Source organism: Onychostruthus taczanowskii, unplaced genomic scaffold (genome assembly GCF_017590055.1).
Source record: "Onychostruthus taczanowskii isolate IOZ18803 unplaced genomic scaffold, ASM1759005v1 scaffold9, whole genome shotgun sequence".
Classification (NCBI taxonomy): Eukaryota; Metazoa; Chordata; class Aves; order Passeriformes; family Passeridae; genus Onychostruthus; species Onychostruthus taczanowskii.
The window spans coordinates 2,623,206-2,645,409 of record NW_024506993.1 but is presented as its reverse complement, the minus strand read 5'-3'; the positions used below and the strand labels follow the sequence as shown (position 1 = coordinate 2,645,409).

The window sequence follows — 22,204 nt, the reverse complement described above, 5'->3', positions numbered from 1 at the left end:
GATCAGCTTTGCCTACATCTCTGCCAATCCATCCTGCCAAATGTCCACCAACCATGGAAGTGGATTTCAAGGAACTCAGATCAGGGGCAGCCGACTGCAAAACAGGGAATTAGGGACATTTCCAACCTGTCATTTTTTAAAGATTTATACCCTGAGCAGTGGCAGTGTCGGGAGGGCACGGCCTCGGAGCTGGCTTTGGGACAAGAGTGGGATGAGGGCTCTGGGAGGGAATAAGGGGGTATTTGCAGGGCTGGTGGAGCAGCAGAATTTCTGGGTACCTGGGGCTTTGTGCCTCCTGCCTGGGCCTGGAGCCGCAGGCACAGATGGGCTCGGGAGGACGCGGCTCTGGCGCTGTGGCCGTGTGTCCTGCGCGGTGTCGGGGTCACCAACAACGTCTGTCCCCAGTTCTGTGTCACTTCTGGCTCTTTCTAGGGATGGGAAGAGCATTTGTGCCACTTCCAAAGCACTGCAGTGGAGTCTGGCCCTCCTGGCTGTGCTCAGGTCCCTTTTGGGGCAGGAGGGGATGAGCCCCTTGCCCGCTGTCCATGCCAAGGCACATCCAAGGAATGCAGCTTTGCCCTGGTGAAAATCCCACTCACAGGGGTTGTGCAGAACAAGGAACAGCAGAGCAGCTGTTTAGTATAACCTTAGGTAGCCCCAAAGTTTTCAAAGCTTTAGAAGCTCAAAATCCTCTAAAAGCACCTCCCAAACCATGGGTGTGAGCAGCAGCTCTGCCAGGTGAAGCGTCACAGCAGCTTTTTGCATTCGACTCAAAATCTTCTTTTTTTTCCCTTTGTTCTCAGCCCAACTCCTCACCTCAGCTGGGTGAAGGTCACAGGAAACATGCCCAAGGATGAGCCAGAGACAGAGAATTTTGGGAAGACACTGAAGATTGACCAAGTGACAGCAGCTGATGAGGGGACGTACCAGTGCACGGCCAGCAACCCCATGGGCAGGGCCAGGCACGAGTTCCACGTGCACGTGGAAGGTACTCACTACTCTTTACTAAAATTATTGGTTTGGGGCTAAAAGGTGGGAAAAGAGAGGTGAAGGAGGCTCTTTGTTAATATGAGCAACTCCAGCAATTGATGCCAGCCTCGTGGGTTTGAGATTTGCACAAAGTAACACCTCTAAGCCAACAGCAACAAAAAATGTCAATAATGATTTTTGTTTTTTTCCCCTGAACCATGAAGGCTTTAAAAAGCAGGGAACAATATAAATATGTGAGCAGGTTCAATACCCTAAAGATGGGAGGGAGTGAAGCAGAGGTATTGATGAAATGTCTTGTACTATACTGAAGGTCAGAAGAAAGATCTAATTATAATTTTTGCTCTTAAAAACTGTGAAAATGGTTATACTGGTCTGGATCAGAGGGGCATTTAGCTCAAGTCCCTTTCTTTGGTTTCCACCAGAAGTGGTCTCTTAGGGAGGGCTGTGAAAATTCAGTGAACAGACAACGTACCACCCCTTGCCTCCTTCACCTGTTCCTCTGCTCTGATTTTTGTATAAACACAACCTGAGCTGCGAGTGCTTTCTGGAATCCCTGAAAAGTATCACAAAACCTGTGAAACAAAGCAAAAAAGATGCTTTCTACTATTTTTTATCAGTTTAAAAAATGGAAATATGACCCTTTTTGTCACCTCACTGATTACCCAAAACTCCTTTTTCCCTTCTTCTCCTCCCCAAACCCTGAGGTGTGCATCAGGTGGAGATGCCCTTTCCCAGAAGCCAGCAGATCTCTGAGGAGTTGTTGCAGAACCAAGAACTCTCCCTGCCACTTCCTCTGCCCATAAATAGCTACAAACTGAGAATGCTGAGGCCCAGCTGAAAACCTTGCTGAAAAAAATTGCCTGATGAAAAAATGTTCCAACCTCTTGCTCTGCACTTAAAAAATAAAACAAATCCCTGGCAGTTTTACCCTGTTAGAACCTTCCAAGTGCTTCATTTTCATCAGCGTTCCTCATCCCTCTGTGGTCACCAGATTTCTAATGGGAGAAAAGAACTTTGAGCTCCCTGCTCTGTATTTGTTCAGCAGCTGAGGGAAAGATTCTCTCCCAGTGGCTGACGAGTCCTCTCCACTCCCTCAACCCAACCTTGTCCCTTGCATTCCTCTTCCCCTTGCTGGGAGTGTGGCAGAGGAGGATCCCAGGGCATGGCAAGTTCTCAGCTGTGGTGGAGGGGAAGTGCTGACTCCTAGAAATCCTTCCAGATGGTTTGGAGCATCTCTGCTCTAGCAGAATATTTTAACAATCTGGCTATGATTTTCTCGGCTGCAAAAAATCGATTTCCTTCAAAGAAATTGCAGGAGCTGCAAAAACTAAAATACCAGAGAAATAACATTAATTTTGCAGTTTAGAATATTGACCTTCTTCTCCCACAGCTTCCAGAGGAAGGAAAACTTCCTGGCAAACTTCCTGCTTATTAACAAACAAGTGCTTAGAAAAAGAGAAAAGCAGGAAATAATCCCAATCCCAGCCACTGCAACATAAAAAATCCTTTTCCAATTGCTATTAAATCCATTTTCCATGTGTGTAACTAAAGGTGGCTCCTGTCAGCAGCAGGGATTCTTCCAATTAGGAGTCACCTCACATCCAAGGTATCAAGGTAAACCTGAGCCCAAACCCTGCTGTCTTCTCCAATTCCTGAGCAGCAAATGTCGCTGTCGTTAATCAGAGATGGACACGTTCATCATTCTTGCAGGAGCTCCTCTGAGCACACTCAAGGGCACATCCTGAGTATTAATTTCAGGAGGCTTCAGGGAGCTCGTGCTGGTGTTGGGCTCCTCACACCTGACAGGTTCCTCTCATAGGATGCATGCAGGGAGAAGAAAATTAAATATGGAAGAAAAATTATCTGTTATCAACCTCCAGCCACCCTCAGTGGAGTGCTGGGGTGTAAATCAGGATTTTTCTGTCACCATGCCACATTTTCTGTTCCACTTTCTGGTATTTGAGGATCTCAAACCAACATCCCACCCTTCTAAATACCAGTTTTGATGATATTTGCATGCAGCCCACTTCCTAATCCTACCAAGTCTGAGGGCAAAAATTCAGGCAATCATTACCAAGCATATAAAAATATTCAGCAAGCAAATTGTTTGACTGTTTGAGCATTTTAATCTCTCTTTGCAAGGGAAGATGTAGCCTGGAATACCTGAGCAGACAAAAACCCCCACTATTGTTATTAAAATGAGAGAGAGTTATTTTAAAGAAAACAGCAAAGCAAGCCCACAAATTGTTTTGACTTCAAGTGTTTATTTAGTTGTTGTTTGTAGTTCACCAAACTTGACAAAAAATGAATATATAACCTCCAAATCTTGCAGGATCATCATCAGCTAAAGTTACTTTGATCTTGACTGAGGCTTCTAGGTGGGGTTTAATAGAAATAAATGTTACAATATGATGATTAATTATAGTAATAATGTAATAGCTAAGGGCCTTTGCAGTTATGTCTCGTAATACTTTTATTACTCAGCCAGAGCAAAAGAAAAGAGATTAAATTAATGGGAAGCAGAAGCAGAACTGGGTGTTTTAATCAGGCTCAAGCCTTCTGTTTCACTGGAAAATTGCTCCAACATGGATGCAGAGCCCAAGGTGGAAACAGCAGCTGCTGCTGGCCCTGGGGTGGGATGGATTCCCAGCCTTTGGGAGCAGAATTTGAAGTGAACTTGACAAATTGGGGAAGTAGTGTGGGATAGAAAGGATGGGTTCAGCAGGAACAAGCACAGAGCAGTTCTCACCAGGCAGCACTGATTGGCCTCATCAGCAGAGGCTGGGAAATGCCTGCTTGGGTTTATTGGGAGAATCCACTGGATGGCAGGAGGAACATCTCTGGGAAGTGTTAGTCTGGCAGAAAAGGCAAAAATCATCCTGGAAAATAGAAGGAAAAGTGTTGTTGTAAGAGACTGCTGGGAACTGAGAAGTCCTCACCTAAAGTAAGCAGATTTACAACTTCATCTTCTTCAGGAAAGGTCAGGAGAAGGCAGCAGGGGTGGTCACAGGGCTCAAAATATGGCATTTGGGGAAAAAAAAAATTACATATCTTTAATTTAGGAGAAATTACACCTGGGGAATGCACAACAACCTTCAGAGGAATGGAAGATTCTCCACCAAGTTCCCTGGGGGTGATGGAAAACAGGGGAGAGTTAAACTGCAGCAAGGCAGAAGCTGGTTAGATGTCCCAAATTTGTTCTGCTCATGAGGAAAACAGTGGAAGAGGCTGAGGGGAAGGTTTGGATCCTTTGTGGGTATTTTAGATTCTGTTGGAGAGGCCCATTTTAGATCCCTTTCATTCCTGGATCTGTCAGTATTTCCCATAAAGACATAAACCAATCAGGAAAAGCAAATTGATAACTCTTACCAGGAAGAATAAATGATGCAGTGAAATAGTTGCCATTCCAGAATAACTATTTGATTATCCAACCCCTGGATTTTGTAGTTGCTAAAAATATGTGTATATTTTGTTATATTTTGTATACTTTAAGCGGTATAGCACATCTGCCACGTGGAAAAGAGGTTCTTCAGCCTTTCTGTGAAATTGAATTTCACACCTGGCAAAATCTCATTGCCTCTGACTTCACAGCTTCTTCACTTCCTTGGAGCACTCACAGCAATTCCAGTGCTGAGAATGGGGAGCAGTGACATCAAATATCAGCTCACAGCTCCAGAGTGTGGCACAGGTATAGGAAGGGATCTTTCAGGTGGTTTTTATTCAGCCTGTGCCTGGTGTCTCCAAACCAGGGAAATATCCTGTCTCAGTTTGTGGCAGATTTAGGGGAAAAATTCCAAACCAGCAATTTAATCAGGACTGCTACAAACCTTTTCACCTCCATGCCTTTGACTCGTCTTTATCTGATGAAACTATGGTGTATATGAGAAAGAAGAAAAAATATCTGCAAAACCAAAATATTCTGGTGTTTGCAGAGTTTTTCCCTGGAGCCAGATACCAGGAATCTTAACAGATGTGGTCATGTCACTGTGGGATGGGAAGAAGCACTGAGTGAGGATGTTGGTAGAAAAATCCCTGCTGTGTGAAGCAAGTGGGATGATTTTATCATTTTAAATAAGCTTTAGCCGTTTGAATTTGACTTCAGTCCTTGTGTGTTAATTAAACCATTCCTGGGTGCTCTCCTATGGGAATACTGCTCTGGATGTGGAAATGCACCCCACTTTAGGGGTAGTTTTAAAAAATATCTGTGTGAATGTGAGCAGTGATGTTTTGTTTTAGCATATCTCACTGATAACATCTGTTGCTGTATTACCAGGCAACAGCTCTGTTAATCTTCAAAGCATTTTATGAGCGTTAACTAATGAATCCTCACGTTTTTCCTACATTACCTCACCTTTTTAATAGGGAAAATTAAAATAAAACCCTGTGATCTTCCCAGCACTTGCAGAAGAAGCAGTGTCAGGTCTGGTGTTAAAATCTCAAAGTTTGGTGCCTTTCAAGGGGAAATGGTGAATTCCAGGCTGTGTTTTGGGTTGAGGCTGCCCACTGATGGCTCAGGGACCTGTGTTCAGTCACAATTAAGCATTTATGAGATAAATTCCCTTTTTCTCTCCCCTTCATTTCCCTTCCCTCATTATGGATGTCTGTTCCACACGAGGTTTGGGTACCTGATGCTCAGGGGCTGCTCTGCAGAGCAGAGTTTTCCCAGAGCTTCCCTGGAACAGCTGGGAAAGGAGAGCACGGGGGAATGCAGCAGCACATGGCTGCTCCTCTACCACCACCCTGTGGCACCAAACCACTCATCCCCAGCCATGAGAGAATGTTTTACGATTCCTAAATGTGGTATGGATCAGCCTCTGATCTGAATACACCATGGTAAAACAGGAAATCACGGTGATGGTGCATTTCCTCAGCACAGGGAGAGGGGCAGGTGGATCAAAGTGGATCAATGCTGTCCTGGAGTTCTGTCAGCTCCCAGGGAAGGTGATGGGAGGCACTTGCTCGTGCCTGTGGAGGGGAATTCGAGCTGGATGGATGTTCCCACCTTGTTTGTCTTGCTGCAATAGCCTCACCTTAATTCATAGATCACACTCACAACTGAGGGTCCTTGTGGAAATGCCGACCCATTTCCTCCCTCCCAGCCTCTCCCTCCCTGTGGATTTGTTTCCCACTTGGATGAACGCTGCCCATTCCTCCACCCTGCCTGACGCCCATCAAGCCTGCAGAACAGCACTGGCCTGTGCTGATGCCAATTTCACCTTTCCTTTACATCGGAAATGCAAGGAATTCAGCTCAACCACGAGATGGATGGGCTGTGAGCAGCGGCTGGGAAGTGTTGGTGGCGTTTGCCATCTCCTGGAGAATCCCAGCAACAGCAGAGGCACACGGGCTGTGACTGTGGTGCCTCAGGATTTCAGCTTTTCTATTTTCCATCCATTTGTAATCCTGCAGTTCTTTAGTGTGTAACTCTAAACTCCACACCCAGTGGGAGCTGTTGCTTTCCCAGTTTGGGCAGACACAACAATTCCTCTCCAGGCCTGGCAATCAAGGACACCTCACTGCCTCAGGCCCCAGAGATGGGAACAAAAGTGAGTTGGGGGAGCAAACTTGGGGTCAATGACTTCATTAGCTGAAGCTGGAATTGGCAGATAACTCCAATATGCAAATGGACCAAACTTATCAAAGTGTGAAAACCCATGACCCACTGTCCATTTTTGGGTGCAGCCCCTGGGGCTGCCCTAAATGTACCTGAAGGCCTTTCAATAAATAGAACAGCTATTTATTCCCTTAATTTAGTTTAGCCACTGCTCTTAGGTAGTCCCAAAGAGGCATCAACTGATCCCTGCTCTGTCTCTTTTCCCAGAGCCTCCCCAGTGGCTGAAGAAGCCCGAAGGTGGGGTCTACAGCGTGGGGACAAACCTGGTGCTGCTGTGCGAGGCCATTGGGAACCCCGAGCCCAGCATCCAGTGGAAGATCAATGGGATGCCCATCGATGGTACGTGCAGGGGCCAGGCTGCTCCTCCTGCCCAGCTGGGGTGTGCTTCTGTATCAGCCAGTTTGAGGGGACCCACAAGTCCCAACATGCAGACTGATGTCTGGTTTGGCACCTCTTTAGAAATGAATTGTTTATTTACTTAAACAAACTAACATTTAAATAAGATTCTGGAAGAGGGTGATGGTGAACATTGGACCTGTGGAGCTGTGGTACCTTTGAGGTGTTGCCCTGTAATTCTCCTATTTTTTGGGGGTCTGGGACAGCTCGAGGGCTCCTTTGTGCTTCTGATTCAAGTGGCTGGGGAGCACTGGTGTGGTGATATTATTAATAAAATTTCAAAAAGTCTCTGTGGTGAATTTACTGGAATTTGGTGCTCTAGACCACTTCCCTCAGGCCACAGGGCTGCAGACAAAGGCAGAGCCCTGGAACTCACCAGTTGTTGGGCACGATTTTGGTTGGAATTTCAAGATGTTCTTTCCTTTGGCTTCCCAGCAGTGAGGAGAGCCTGGGAGCTCCCCAGTCGTGGTGTTCCTCCAGCTGCTGACACAATCTGGTGTTTTGCAGGCAGGACCTTCCGAGGGAGGATCTCCACCAGGGAGATCAGCCTGACCAACCTGCAGCTGCAGGACAGCGCCGTGTTCCAGTGCGAGGCCACCAACAAACACGGCACCATCCTGGCCAGCGCCAACGTCAACGTTCTCAGTGAGTGCCCCGGGCTGTCCCCTCCCAGAGAGCACATCCACAACCCAAGCTGAATCCTCAGAGCAGCCTGGGACTTGCCACCATCTCATGGTTCCTTTGGGTTCCTCATGGTTCCTTTGGGTTCCATGGTTTCTTTGCTGGTTGTGGGCATCTCATGGTTCCTTTGGACTGGTCCCAGATTTTAAGAAATGTTGTCAAGATTTTTACAACGGGTTTTGTCATGGGCAGTGTTATGTGCTTAGCACAGGCACTCCTGAGCTTTGGAATATTTTAACAACATGGTTGCGGTTGGGCTCAAAAATTTGAATTCAAGCACAGTGAAACCGCTGGGGACTGAATTGTGGCCACAATGCTGGTTTTGAATTCTTAAGTGTATTTTTAATCTTTGATTTCAGTTGTGATGCTCAGTCTTTTCTATGAAGAAAGGGAGTGAGGGGAATTTATTTAATAAAAGACGTCTCTGGAGGCAGCAGAACTGGGTCTATTTTCTCTCCTGGATGTTTCAGTTTCTGACATGTCCAGCAGTAAACCCCTGTTATCTCTGTCAGTGAAGCTTCTGTGAGCTCAGCTGCTCAGTGCAACTCTTCCAAACAGCTGTGAAATTCCCATTAAACACCTCAGCCTCTCACCCTTGCTGGAAAAGGGCAGGATGCAGGGCCAATATTTTTATTCCTAATTCTGAAGTGCAGTGTTGCTCACATTGAATTCTCTCCTGCAGATATTGCCCCCCTGATACTGACCCCAGATGGGGAAAACTACGCCACAGTCGTGGGTTACAGCGCCTTCCTGCACTGTGACATCTTTGCCTCACCTGCAGCAGATGTCAGATGGTAAGATACTGGAAACTGTTTTTTTTTTTTTCATGTGAAACAAGTTCCTGCAGGCTTCCCCAAGTTTGAAAAGTCTGCTAGTTACTACTTCTATAGAGTTGAGAATAGAAATTTGCAACAAAACTGTATATAATGTAAATTCTCTGTGTTTAAATGCACTTTTAAGAATTCTGAAGAACTGGTTTGGAGAAGAAATGTTCCTGGAAGTCCCCAGTACCTGTTTGAGACAAATGCCAGGCTATACATTAAACAAAACCATGCTGTTTATAGCCAAATCCTGCTGCAGCTTCATCAGTTTAATACTGGCAACTCTTCAAGTTTGGGCACGTTATTGAGGTGGAAATGCAGTGACTTACAGAACACATTTACCTGGACATGCTTCCATAGGCTTGGAAATCACAGGATTGTCACAGCAGGTGACAGGTGCAATAAAATTGCAGGTGGCAGCTGTAGATTAAAGACAGAGTATTTTAGAGAACTTTTTAGGCTCTCTCCCTGTGGGTTTGATTTGCTGCACGTGCATGAAGTATCTCACTAATCCTGACTTTAATTGCTCAGTGGCAGAGCTGAGTCCCAAAATTCCCCTGCAATAACCCCTAACCATGAACTGACACTTCCTGCAGTAACCCAGGCTTGTTTTTATCACTTTAGGACTAAGGATGACAGCATAGAGCCCCTCTCAACGTTTCGCTACGAGTTAAACAAGAATGGCACCCTGGAGATCAGGGACACAAAGAAGGAGGATTCGGGGTCCTACGCCTGCTGGGCTGCAAATTCTGTGGGGAAAAGAGCAATCACTGCTAACCTGGATATAAGGGGTGAGAAAACAAAAAAAACTTTCATAGCTGCTAAGATGTTATGTCTACAATTTTTCAGGAAGTAGTGAATATTCAGTCCAGGGTACAGATTTATTCTGTGACTTCAGGAATTATCTGGATATTGCAACCTGAAATTGTCACAGGTCTCATATAGCCTTTAACTTTTCAGCTGGATTTCTCCATGCTCTCACGTGGTGCCCATTTTCCTCTGGATGCTTGCAGAAGTGGCACAAGCCACCAATAATAATTGTGGCACAATAATATTTGTGGCACAGCCACAAATAAAAATTTGCATTTACACATTATCCCGAAAGGTTTTTCCGTCCTTTTTGTCACTGCCCTGTTACACTCAGGGCAGGCTCTTGGCTGACCCTTGGGAGCCTTCCCTGTGCTCCTGGGCTTGGTGGGGTCCTTGTTGATCCAGATGTGTTCCTGCTTTTCCCCCAGCTGTGGGATTCCTTTCCCTAAAATTCCTTCCCATCAGAAGGCACATCCCAAACTGGATTGACTCCCACAGTGGACACCAAACAGGTTGCAGGGTGCTGCTGGTTGAAGGACTTTGCACTGGGCTTTTGCCTGTTTGTTGATAAATATTTTTAACAGAGCAAATAAAAATCCTCAGAGGTGTTTACTTTTAAATTTTAGATCCATCCCTTGCTATGCAGCTCTGCTTTAAGGGATTTGTGTGGTTGGCTAGCAGGAGGAGTTTTCCCTGGAGGGTGTGATGGCAGTGGGCAGCTCCTGTTGGGGACACAGGTGGCATTTAGTGGGTTTTCTACAAATTTGCTTAGGATTTAGGGCTTGCCAATTAAAAAAAAACCCCAAAACCTTAAATACTCAATTAGCAAAGCTCTCTGATGTAGGTTTGCTGTGACAAACTTGAGGAAAAAGCTCACTCTTTTTGTTCCATTTCCACCTGCTCCCTTGGCTTTGGGAATTTTACAGTGATAATAAACATGAAAATGTACAATGACGTTCTCACAGAGCAACATTTCACTGCAGATATAAATTCAGCTAAGCACCTTCTTCTTACTTATTCATCTGTTTCTGCATTCACATTATAGTCAATTAAAAGAACAAACTTGATTGCAATAATTTTTTCTCACTTGACTTTAATATGCTTGTAATTTTTCTTGGATCATTGCCAAAGCTTATTTCAAATGGCAATTAGACATAAAAAATCATATTCAAGCCCTTTTTTTTTATTATCATCCGTTTCATGACAAGATGATAACAAGGATTTTCACCTGTAACTTTTCTTTGTGGATTTTTTTTTTTTTTGGAGCTCTTTGGTTTGGAGTGAACTAAAAAATGTTTCAAGATAAAAAACGTTTGAAGATAAAAAAACTGTTTCAAGATAAAAAAATGAAATCCTGGCAAATATCTATTTCAAACCCCACCATCCTTCACTTGAAATGTTTGTGTATATAGCAAAAAAAAAAAGACATGATTGTTGCTCCTGAGGTTGATTTGTGTAGATGAAGTGCTTGGTGGAAATTTGATGTAATAGCCCCTCTCTCACCTAATCAAAGTGTTTTTCTGTGATCAATCAGATGCTACAAAACTTGTTGTTACTCCGAAGAACCCCCGAGTGCTGAAATCACATTCCATTTTATTGAAATGCCAGGCTGAGTATGATTCCCACTTGAAACACAGTTTTAAATTATCCTGGAGGAAGGATGGAGATGAGCTGCCAGTCAACAGCACGGAAGGTGGCAGGTGAGTGGGGAAGGAACAAGGCTGTTCTTGATCTTAGCTGGATAATCTGGTGTGGTGCTGGAGCTGGAGTTTCATTAAACATGAGCCTTAATAGCTTGAAATGCAAATTTATGTCTGCAAAGAATTCTTCATGAGATATGTGAGTAGATCTGCATTTTACACACATCTAAATATAAATGCAGCAATGTGAGTTTTGAGCCAAATGGGTTTGGGTTTATTAACTCTGTTACCATCATAGCAGAATATAAAGTTATATATTAATATATACATAATACATATCTAAATTTTTATGTATAATATAAATGTTGGCCCAACCCAAAACCACAACCCTGACCCCAGTGCAGGTTGTTTCTCCACTTCAGTGGAACCAGTATTTTCTTATAGTTTGCACTTATTTGGCCAAAACAAAGTCTTTGCAATGCTGAAGTGATGGTAAATAGGTTTCTGGATTCTGCTATGAATCTTTCCTACATATGAGTTTAGGATTTGTAGGCTGAATTTTGCCCTATTTTTAGGGGTAAGACCCTCAGGGGGCTGCAGCTCAGCCTTTATTCCACAGAGGGGTCCCTCAGGGGGAAATCAGATGTCTTTATTAATTACCACAGGAGAGAGATGATTTCTGAAATACTGGAGAGGCTGAAATTCCTGCTGAGCCCTCATAGGATGGTGAGGCAGTGCCATGGAAACTCCATGTCTGCCACGAAGCCCATGGCCTTGGATTCTTGGCAGCTTCCCTGGTGCTTTGGACATGACACAAGTGCCTTGGGAATGCTCAGTTTCCCTCAATCTTGCAAAAATTCTATCACAAACCCCATATATTTGTCTCATTAATGACGTGCCAAAATCCTATGGCCCTGACGCTCATCCAGTGCATCTCAATGTGCTTCTTTTCAGAGCAGGATTGACAGGCCAACCTCCAGCCACGGAGGCTAAATTGCCACAAAATACAAATAATACTCCTCAGCATAGTGTAGAGCAGAGCCACAATTACATTTTAATGTAGCAGGCCCAATGTGCAGCTATTTAATGAAAGTGCCCCATGCCAAGTTCTATTATGAACAGTTTTTCAGGGAACAACGTCTGTGTGTCATACTCACATATTATTCTCGTCCTTATTGCCACTTTTTTTCTTTGCCCTGCAGGATAATTCTGGACAGGGATACCCTGTTCATATCCAGTGTTCTCCTGGAGGATCAGGGAGTTTACAGGTGTGTGGCCAGCACTGCCCTGGACACCGCCGAGGCTGAGGCGCAGCTTATCGTTCTGGGTAAGGTCGATTTTCCTGCTGCAACTCCTTGCAGCAGGAATTGCCACTGCAGCACTTCTTTGCTTCTTTTCACAGAGCCTCAATAACCCAATTTCACAGAGCCTCTCACTCCGTAAGCTCAGCTGTGCTGTCCCTTATCTCTGGGAACGGCGATGCTGACACAAACTCGATTTATTTTCATTTTTGGTGTAGCAAGGTGAGGCAGCATTTTTGCCTCAGCTCAGTGGCTGCAGGAGTTGCCCAGGCTGGAAGGTGTGAGAGCATACTGAGAATGGTTCTGCTGCTGCTTTGAAGTCCTTGGCCAGTCCTTCACAAGAATTGGGCTGGTTTTTGAAGGTCATCAAGCCAATATTTGGACGTGCAGCTCCTCAGAAGATCAGTGCGAGTTAAGCACCTAAAAGGAATTAATTCTGTCTGTGAACTGAGCATGAATGATTTTCCAGGGGCAAAAAGAAGAGTCTGGACCCCCTGGGTCTGAAGCTTGGCCTTCTGAGAGCATCCTCACCACCTGCATCCCTCCCTGAAGGACCCCTTGGAATTAAGAGGATGAACTTGTGGAGTGCTGTGCACCCATTGCACCCAAGGGCAGCAGCCAAAATTCTGCTTTGTGGTCACAATTTTGGCCAGCCTGGTCTAGGTGAAGGTGTCCCTGCCCATGGCAGGGGGCTGGAATTAGATAATCTTTAAGGTTCTTTCCAACCCAAACCATTCTGTGATGTGACAGATTCACATCATTTTAATTACATTTATTTTTGCTTCATTTTGCATTTTTCTTTATTGCTGGCAGTGATTGCAGCAAGAAATAAGTCAATCTGCCCTTCAAGATGTTTTTCCACTTTAAAGGAGTGATATTTTTCAGTAAATAGTAAATTAGGAAGATGCTGTGCACATTATTTATGGTGCTGTGTCCTTCGGTGCTGTATAATTCAAAATGTTTGTAGATTATTTGTTACTTCACTTATGAAAATTTCATAAAGCATTTTATTCCTTTTTAAAAAGGTGCTTTGCAGAAGAAGAAAAACATTTTTGTGCTCTTTTCCCTTGTTTATTGCACATGAGAAGGGTCTTGGTGAATTTACAGCATCTTACTTTCCAAGTGAAAAATTCAGGTTTTTGCAATCAAGGACTGGTGGGCTGACTGAAGAACTAAATAAATAAATCAGAATAGGGGCAACAGAGAGTAAAATAAATATTCAATTAGAATAAATCTAAGTATTTGTTTTGTGTATAATGAACAGGTAGAGGGGTGAGAATATTTAAGATGCACCATGACCATCTTTAAATTAATATATTGAATTTTAACCAGCTGTACTCTGAGGATAGAGCAGCAGCATGCCTGCAGATTAAACTGTGCTTTCCTGATATTTTACATATTGATATTGATATATTACAAGAGAAATAGGGAAAGAAATAAAAAGAAAACTAAAAAAAAAAAAATCCAAACATAAACTTTTTAACTTCTTGATGTATCCTGAGATAAAAAAACTTAGTATTGTAATTTTTAAAAAATCAGTACGAATGCGGTGAATTTTTTTCACAATGACAAAGACAGTCATGGTGGTGGAAGTCACTGTTTTTTTCTGTAAAAAATGGCATTGTCAGTCAAAATTGTTGTTGGGACAGCATTATTTGAGCTGGCAGGTAGTGAATTTCCCAGTTCCCCATTAATGCAGATCCCATGGCTGGGATAATGAATGTTCTCCTTTCCCTCACACTCAAAGGCCAAGGTCAGACACTGCCAGAGCTGAGGCACCTTCTCCCACTCTGATCTGTCCCAGGGTAAATCCAAGTGATGCTGGACCTGCCCAGGGCAGGATCAGTACCCATTATTGATTCAGCAGATCTTGGGGTTGATTTGGAAAGAAAAATCTATTGTTGCAAGCACGATAATGCAGGTAGAGGGAGATGAATTCCAGAACGATTTTGTGTTTATAAGGGAAAAATCGGCACCAGAAGATTCAGGATATTTCAAAGCAATTCCCACTTTCCACCACCTGTCCTTCTTGAAATCAGGAGGTGTTTCAACACCATCTTCCCTAACTGTGCTGTTCCAACCCTCTGGAAAATGCCAGGACAAACAGAAATACCTTGCTGTGCTCCTGACACTTCTTTATTTCTCAGATGTTCCTGACCCACCAGAAGACCTCCAGCTCTCGGAAAACCAAAACCGGAGCGTTCGACTCTCCTGGAAAGCTGGGGCCAGCCATAACAGCCCTGTTAATGGTAGGAAGGGGTTTCCAGCATAACCTTTTAGGGCTGTTCAGAATTCTGGCACATCCTGGTTGTCACAGGTGGCCAGATTTAATAATTTTTGACTATGATAGTTCGTTTCTTGCAAGTTCATTTTCACCCACTCAGTTCACGCTAAGTAGGATTTTTTATCTTTTTTTCCTTTTTTCTTTTGTCCTTTTTCCTGCTCAGAGTCAATTATAGAGTTTGAAGAGAACCACTGGGAGCCAGAGGTGTGGCAGGAGCTGATCAGAGTGCCAGGGAATGACACCACAGCCCTGCTGTCCCTGTCCCCATATGTGAATTACCAGTTCCGCGTGGTGTCCGTCAACGCCGTGGGCAGGAGCCAGCCCAGCAAACCATCCCTGCGCTATGCGACCCCTCCAGCTGGTAAACCTGGCTCTGCTTTCCTAAATATTCACGTTTTCAGTGCTTTTTTTTGAAATATCTGTGCCCTCCCATGCTCCAGAGGGTGTGAAGGAATCAGGGTCGCTTGCACTGCTCAGTGGCAGCCTCAGGGATTCTAAAAAAGTAAAAGTAAGATAAAAAAGTAAAGTAAGATAAAAGTAGATCCTGTGGTGGAAATTACCCCCAGCTGGTTTAGTGGACTGGAATAACCCTCAGTAATTTTGGTAGGGCAGGTGACCATTTAAATTAACTAAAGTGGTGCATTTTCAGAGGTAAAATCAGCTGCAGGATGTCTCGTGACAAGCCATATTCTTATATTTTAGATATTAATGAGATGGGAACCCTGCTGGCGTGAATTCTTCAGTGATTGGTAAAAAAGAGCAGCCCAGCAGTTGCACGTCACATGTCCAGGCATTGTTTTGAGCATTTGATGTGCAGTTAGGACAAATCTAAATTTTAATGACTGAACTTGCTGTGCTGCATAAAATTCCTGAGAATGCCAATGGGAGGAGTCCACACTGCTGAGTTTTCCTACTCTTCCAGCACCTCACTCTGCTGATTTTCCACCCTTTGCAGACCTTCATGGACAAGCAGTTCCTGCAGAAGGGCTGGGTTTACAGGGAGCCTTTCAGGAGCACTAAGCTTGTCAAAAATCTCCATTTACAGAGCATTCACTGGGGCAGAAAATGTTGTCTCCCTGAAATTCATTTTAGAGGCCAACTGTTCAGTGCAGCATTTGCATTCCTTGGCATTTTCTCTCTTTTTTTTCCCCCATTTACACCAATTTCAGGTCCCTCTTCAAATTTCCAGCTGTGTGTGCACCTCTAATGATGCACCTTCTGTTTGCTATCCCCACAGGGAGAAAAATCTCTTCCTTATAATCCCCCCACATCTGGTGCTTTCAAATCCAAAAGTCACAGTTCCATGTTAGCTGATGGCTCCAAACAACACGGACACTTAGGAATCCAAATTTGCTTGGGTCCCATCAGCTTTGCTGATCCAAGCCATTCATCTTATGAACGTTTTTTGTTTAAATATCTGTCACTAATAGGGGAATTTCCCATCCTTTTTGGCATTTGAATGCTAAATGCAAATAAATGGGATGTGCAAACTAACCTTGTCACCTGTGTGGTTTCAGCTCCAGATAAAAACCCAGAGAACATCCGAGTTGAAGCCTCTGAACCCAATGAAATGGTGATGAAATGGGAGGTAAGGCAAGATTAGCAAATCCTATAGGAATGATCCTTTATTCTTCTGAAAGATGAATTTGACTTAAATGTATTCTGGATTTTCAACCCCAGTATCATTTTTACTTCAAAAGGCTGGTTTTTATGTCTGACTTCACAGGATATTTAAAAAAATATGGAATTCCTGTAAAGCATAGTGAGAATTCGCCAAAATTTGCTCTTCTTGGCTTCTTTTATGCAAGAAACTGCTTCAAATAATTGTGGTCTTACCCTGCTCTGCAATTAAAATTACCAGCCAGGCCCAGGGAGGGATTGGGTGGCTCATGGCTTCTGCTCTTCCAGCCTGGAAGTTTAAAAACGCCACAGATCTCTTGCCCAAGAGAATGTGAGCTTGAATTTTTACACCAAGAACTAAAGGAATGTGGATAAACCTCCAAAGCCTGTGATGTGCATCAAAAGAATTATGTAAAAGTCTTGAGGATGGTTTCCAGGCTTCAAATTTCCTGGTTTTTAAGCCTTGAGCTTCTGTGCCAGCAGTTGAGTTATGTATTCCTTCATTTAGCACAAATATCCACAACTGTGGAAGGAAGCAGGTTTTTGTTGAGACTGGAATTGCACACAATTTGCATGAGATTTACTCCTCAATCTGCTGCTCCCAGAGAAGAACAACAAATGTTTCCCCAGTGGGAAGTCGTGGTTTGGGGTAGAATTGCATCCAAAAGGAGATGGCCCTCAAGGTCCATGGGCTTGGATTTGAATGGGATTTTTAGCCCAGGGTCAGGGGAGACAGTTCTGCCTCTCAGAAAAGGTTGGATTTGATCTTGGAGGGTCTTTAATGAATCCATGAGATGCAGAGTTTTATTACTCAGTATGTTTACTGGGAAATACTGGGATGGCCAACACATCTTTGAGCACCAGGAACTTCATAATCACTGCTCAGACAGGGCAAAAGTGGAAGTGAAAGCTGAGTCTGAAAGGAGAGAATGGGATGGAAAGGCTTGGTTAAATCTTGTTGAATCATTAAAATGTTGTTAAACAGGATATTCATTTATTTATGGCATTTCCTCTGTGCTTTTCAGAGGAACTGCTGGGCACTGCACAGGCTGTTTCTGACAGACAAAGGCTGCAGAATGATGTTAATCTGCCTATTTTGGATTAAGAGACCAGCTGAGCTTTAGTGAGTGGGATTTTCAGGCAAGGATTTGCAGCTTTAAGGGAGATCAAAATAAAAGTCAAGCAGTGCTGCAATTTAACTCTATACAAGAAATTGGGTTTTTAGGAGGAATTTTTTACTTCTCCAGCTTCTCTTGCAAATTCCATTCCCTGGGACTTTGCTGTGGAGGTGATACCTGTGAGAAAGCTGCCCAATCTCCCTATTCCTTTGTCTCAGACATCCCAAAGGTCCTTAGAGCAGAGCAGATCAGTGGGAATTTTTTGCAGATCCCCCAAATTCAGGTCTCCCCATGCATGAGGAACATCAAAGAGGAATAACTTTCTACTGGTATTTGATGCTATTTCCTGTCAGACCTCTTGGATACAAACTAGCTATTACATATATCATATTTGCCTATATTTAAATATTATTAAAGGCAGCCTATATGGTGGGAAACACCCACAGCTGTTTCAGTATGTAGCTTTTTTGGTAGGTCAGGTGATTATTTAACTTTCTTAATTAAAGTAGTGCATTTTCAGAGAAATAAATTCAACTTGAGGATGTCTCATGACAAGCTATTGCTATACATCTCCTAATATTTTATAAATTCATGTTAATTAGCTGGAAACCCTGCTGGGATGAATTCTCCAGCTGATTGGTAAAAGCAGAGTGGCCCAGCAGTTGCACATTAAATGTCCAGGCGTAATTTCAACCATTTGGTGTGTAGTTAGAACAAATCTAAATTTTAATGACCCAACTTGCTGTGCTACATAAAATTCTAGGATAAAATGCAAATTTTATCTCTGCTAAAAGGCACACACTGCCTTGTGCCAAACTGTGCAATTCAGTAGTGCTGAAGGCAGGTGGTTTCACCTCACACAGGAAAACCTGTGGCAAAACAAAATGTGATATGTGTAGGAGGCAGAAATATGGCTCCTAGCAATTAATCTGGATTTTAATCCAAGCCTTTCACCCTCCTTTCTCTTGAAGTCATACTGTTGTTGTTCTAATCAACCTTAAATTTAAATGACAGCAAAACCTCAAAGCTTGGGGTTTTTGCCCCTTTTCTGTCCCAGTGTTGTAACACACATTCCAATCCCTGTTCTTCTAAATTCTTCTAAGCCTTCTGATGTTGACATTCCTGTAATGAACTTTCTCTTACACTTTATGTAAATAATTATTGTTTTTACATTCTTCTCTGGGGGAAGAGAAATTTGATGGACTGTTGTCTTGTCCAGTGTCATTGGAGAGGTGGCATTTTCATCCTGCAATCCACTGTCACTTTTGAAAATCTATAAATGTTGGAGTCAGAAAATAAACCTCCCTCCTTTTTCCCTTGGAGGTTCCAGCATGCACATGTCATTTTATTTCGTGTCCTAGAGTGACACAAAACCATTTCCCCTCCCCTTGGGCTGCTGTTTTGTGATAAAAACAAAGTCAGACAAGATCTCTTTTAACTTCTCCCCAGCCACTGAAGCCCATGGAGAGGAACGGGCCGGGGCTGGAGTACAAGGTCAGCTGGAGGCAGCGGGGCGTGGAGACCGACTGGAACGAGGAGCTGGTGAAGAAGCACTCCCTGAGTGTGCGGAACGTGCCCACCTTTGTGCCCTATGAGATCAAAGTCCAGGCCGTCAATAATTTAGGATCTGGCCCAGAACCAAACATCACCATTGGATATTCAGGAGAGGACAGTGAGTGGCAGGAATTTGACTGTAAAAACGGGAGTTTCTTCTGTGCTGCAGAACGCTCGGGTGTGGAGTGATGGATTGGGCAGCCCAAAGCTGCTGGAGTGCCAGTGCTCAGCCTGATGGGCTCCATGAGGCAGGGATGTGACCCATGCTGGGTGCCTGGATGCCAGCCTGCTGGAGTGTGAGGGGTTTTTTTGGAAAGGTCACTTATTCTCTCATTAATCTCAGTTGTTGGCTTAGTCTGGGTACTTGTTTGAAGGCCACAGTCCATGAGAAGTCTCTGAAGTGTAGCAGTCGGGTTGTACTAGGTAGGGAAAAAATCTTTAGGCTCTCTGAGGCTTGACCCAACAGTTTAATGCTGTCAGAAGTTAAGTAGTCTGACAATTAGGGACAAACTCACAGGCACGGAGTGTTTGAGTGAATTTGCAGACAATGCCACATTCCCATGTGTGCTGGTGTTACCTTGTCCTTGTTACCTTGTTCCTGAAGAATGTGTCATCCTCTCCAGCCTGGGTTTCTGCCCCATGGCTTTCCATGGCTCCCAGGTGGAGTTTCAGTGCTGGAAATGGACTCGGTGGTGGTCAGACAGGAGAATCCCCACTGCCCACCCAGAGGTGGGAGCAGGAAGTTTTGGAGGTGCAGAAGAGGTGGCGAATAGCGAGAACAAGAAAAAAGAAACTCCACAGCATGTTTATTTTCTTTGTCTCTCTGTGATGAGTCTAATTTTGCATCTACCAGTGGAAAATCTTCCTCACAATTCAGTTGTCAATGGATCAAGGCCTCCTTTTTTCAGGCACTGTAATAGCTCTCTGTGTTATGCAGTGATTAAAATCCTACTGTTTAATGAGCTTAGTTGTAAAATGAAATTGATTATGAAAAAAACCTTTATGATTGCCTTCTTGAGTGCCATGTTAATCATTTTTTTTTATTCTTCTCACTGCTGTAAGCATTGCTTGAAACAGGAAATCATAAATACTGGTGTAGAAATTCATGTGTCCCAGTGCACATGTATCTCAACCCTCAGCAGAAAAATACAGAAAAATAATGTTTATTGGCCCATTCTACCCACTGGATGCAGGTGGAATGGCTTTTTGCTTGCCTGCAGTGAGACTGCATGAAGTGGCACAGCTGGAGCTGGAAAGCCAAGCCCTGGAGCTGTGAATAGTGTGAGTCTGGGATTTGGAAGTGTTTTTAACACCTGGGACTTTTGTTTTTACAGTTCCAGATGCTGCTCCTTCGGGTGTGTCAGTGGAGGTCGTGAACAGCACCCTGGTCAAAGTCTTCTGGTTTGGGATACCAAGGGACAGAGTTCGTGGGCACTTAAGAGGCTACAAGGTTACAAATCTCTCTATAAATATTTGTATATAGTTGAATAAATTATTAAATGAGTCCCAGATTGCAATCTCTCATTTTTGGGAAGATGAGAGAGATCATGATCATGCTCATTCTCATACAATATAATTTGTTAGAGAAATCCCAATCTCCTCACAGGTCAACTGGTGGAAAACAAGAAGCATGCTGGATGGAAAGAGGCATCACCCAGAGAAACACTTCCTGACATTTGTAGGAGACAGGAACTATGGGATGATTCCTGGCCTGGAGCCCTTCAGTGAATTCCGCTTGACAGTTTCGGCTTTCAACTCCAGAGGAGATGGCCCTGAGAGCTCCCCTGTGGTGTTTGAAACTCCAGAAGGAGGTAAGACAAGAGGAAAATAGGGGATGGAGGGACATAAATTGAAATTGTCCTTGGGACAAGGTGAGTTGATTCCCTTATTTAAGGTGATAATAAAAACTCCACCATTTGTAGAGCCCTTCACTCGAAAGGGGAGCTTTGGGTGTTGAGCTGCATTATATCCTCATTTAACAAGAATTTGTAGGGACAGACCTGTTCACTCTCCTCTGAAAGCTCATCCCTGTGTTTTCCAGTCCCTGAACAACCACGTTTTCTCAGGATCCTGAACTTTGACAAGGACTCAGTCACTCTGTCCTGGGGACTTCCCAAGAAAGCCAATGGCCACCTCACTGGCTACATTCTGCAGTACCAGATAAGTATGTACCTTGTTTGCTTTGAGTTCAGAAGTGAAGCAGGATTAGTTAAGAAAAACTCCCAGGTGTGATGTGCACAGAGGCTGTCAGAAGGCAGGCTGCGGTTTTCCATGCAGTTTTTCCCGTGGAAGCTCCCATTACTGCCATTCCCTGTCCCACCTTTATGGGCTGATTCAATTATTTCATATTGGCAAATTACCCCTAATGTAGTGGCTAAAAAGACCCATAAATTGTAGGTGCACTTTACTGGAGTGAAGCTCATTTAATACAAAGTGAATTGTGATGAGAGCACTCTATGAAGCCACATTAATGTGGATCTGCACATTATGTCAGGGAGTTTCTCCCCCCTAAGGTGCCTCAGCAGAAACACAAAGGACCACCTGAGTAATGGTGTTGAGTAATCACACAGAAAACAACCAAATACCAGGGGATTTCTTTCTTCCTTGCCTAGGAAAGAAATGAGAAACAACCTCAGGCAAGACCCAGTACTTAGCCCAGACTGCCACAACACCATTTGTGTGGTGTGGTGATAATTCAGTGTACTTTACACATTCTTTGAAGGTGGAAAAGGATGAGTCTGTGCCCTGTTTATAAAAAAAAAAATCACCCATGTACTTTACACTTCTCTCTGCTGATAGCAGAACTGCTCAGATGCCTTTGCATCTGGATCTTCCCTTTGGTTTTGCTGATTATGGGCAGAGTGGATCTATTTATTGAATGCCAGAGTGGTTCAGTGGTCATCTCAGTCATCCCACAGCACAGGAGTGTGTCCAGATGGCTCTGGAATATCCCCAGTGGGGGAGACTCCACACTTTCTCTGTCTCTGTTCCAATACTCAGTCACTGCACAGGAGAAGTTCTTCCTCGTGTCCAGGTGGAACTTCCTGTGCATCAGTTCCTGCCCATTGCTGGGCACTGCCAAGCACAGCCTGGTCCATCTTCTGACACCTCCCTTCAGATATTTCTGTATGTTTATAAAATCCTCTCTCAATTTCCTCACAATCCCTCCTTCAGATGCCAGCTCTGAGGAGCCAGAGCAGCTCACAGCGCACCAACCACCCTCTGAGCTGCCGGTAAAAGTTTGCAGATGTTTGGAAGCAAAACACAGGAGCTTTCTTAGATATTTTCACAGATAAAAGGAGCAATTCATAGATATTTAATGATTGGGAGACAGTTCTTCTTACCTCCCTCTCAGGCTGTGCATATGTGCAATCA

General features: G+C 43.9%; 1 protein-coding gene across 1 annotated transcript in view; it reads left to right on the top strand.

The window, feature by feature from the left end:
* Nucleotides 1–22,204, top strand: part of CHL1 (cell adhesion molecule L1 like) — a 125,434-nt gene that overhangs the window by 89,475 nt on the left and 13,755 nt on the right. Inside the window, exons 11-24 of the mRNA XM_041425969.1 lie at nt 804–988; nt 6,812–6,943; nt 7,508–7,645; nt 8,364–8,475; nt 9,127–9,293; nt 10,847–11,012; nt 12,155–12,279; nt 14,401–14,502; nt 14,701–14,898; nt 16,055–16,125; nt 18,725–18,947; nt 20,164–20,279; nt 20,436–20,640; nt 20,871–20,993. Coding sequence (XP_041281903.1) covers nt 804–988; nt 6,812–6,943; nt 7,508–7,645; nt 8,364–8,475; nt 9,127–9,293; nt 10,847–11,012; nt 12,155–12,279; nt 14,401–14,502; nt 14,701–14,898; nt 16,055–16,125; nt 18,725–18,947; nt 20,164–20,279; nt 20,436–20,640; nt 20,871–20,993 — 2,063 coding nt within the window. The remainder of the gene's footprint in view (nt 1–803; nt 989–6,811; nt 6,944–7,507; nt 7,646–8,363; nt 8,476–9,126; nt 9,294–10,846; nt 11,013–12,154; nt 12,280–14,400; nt 14,503–14,700; nt 14,899–16,054; nt 16,126–18,724; nt 18,948–20,163; nt 20,280–20,435; nt 20,641–20,870; nt 20,994–22,204) is intronic.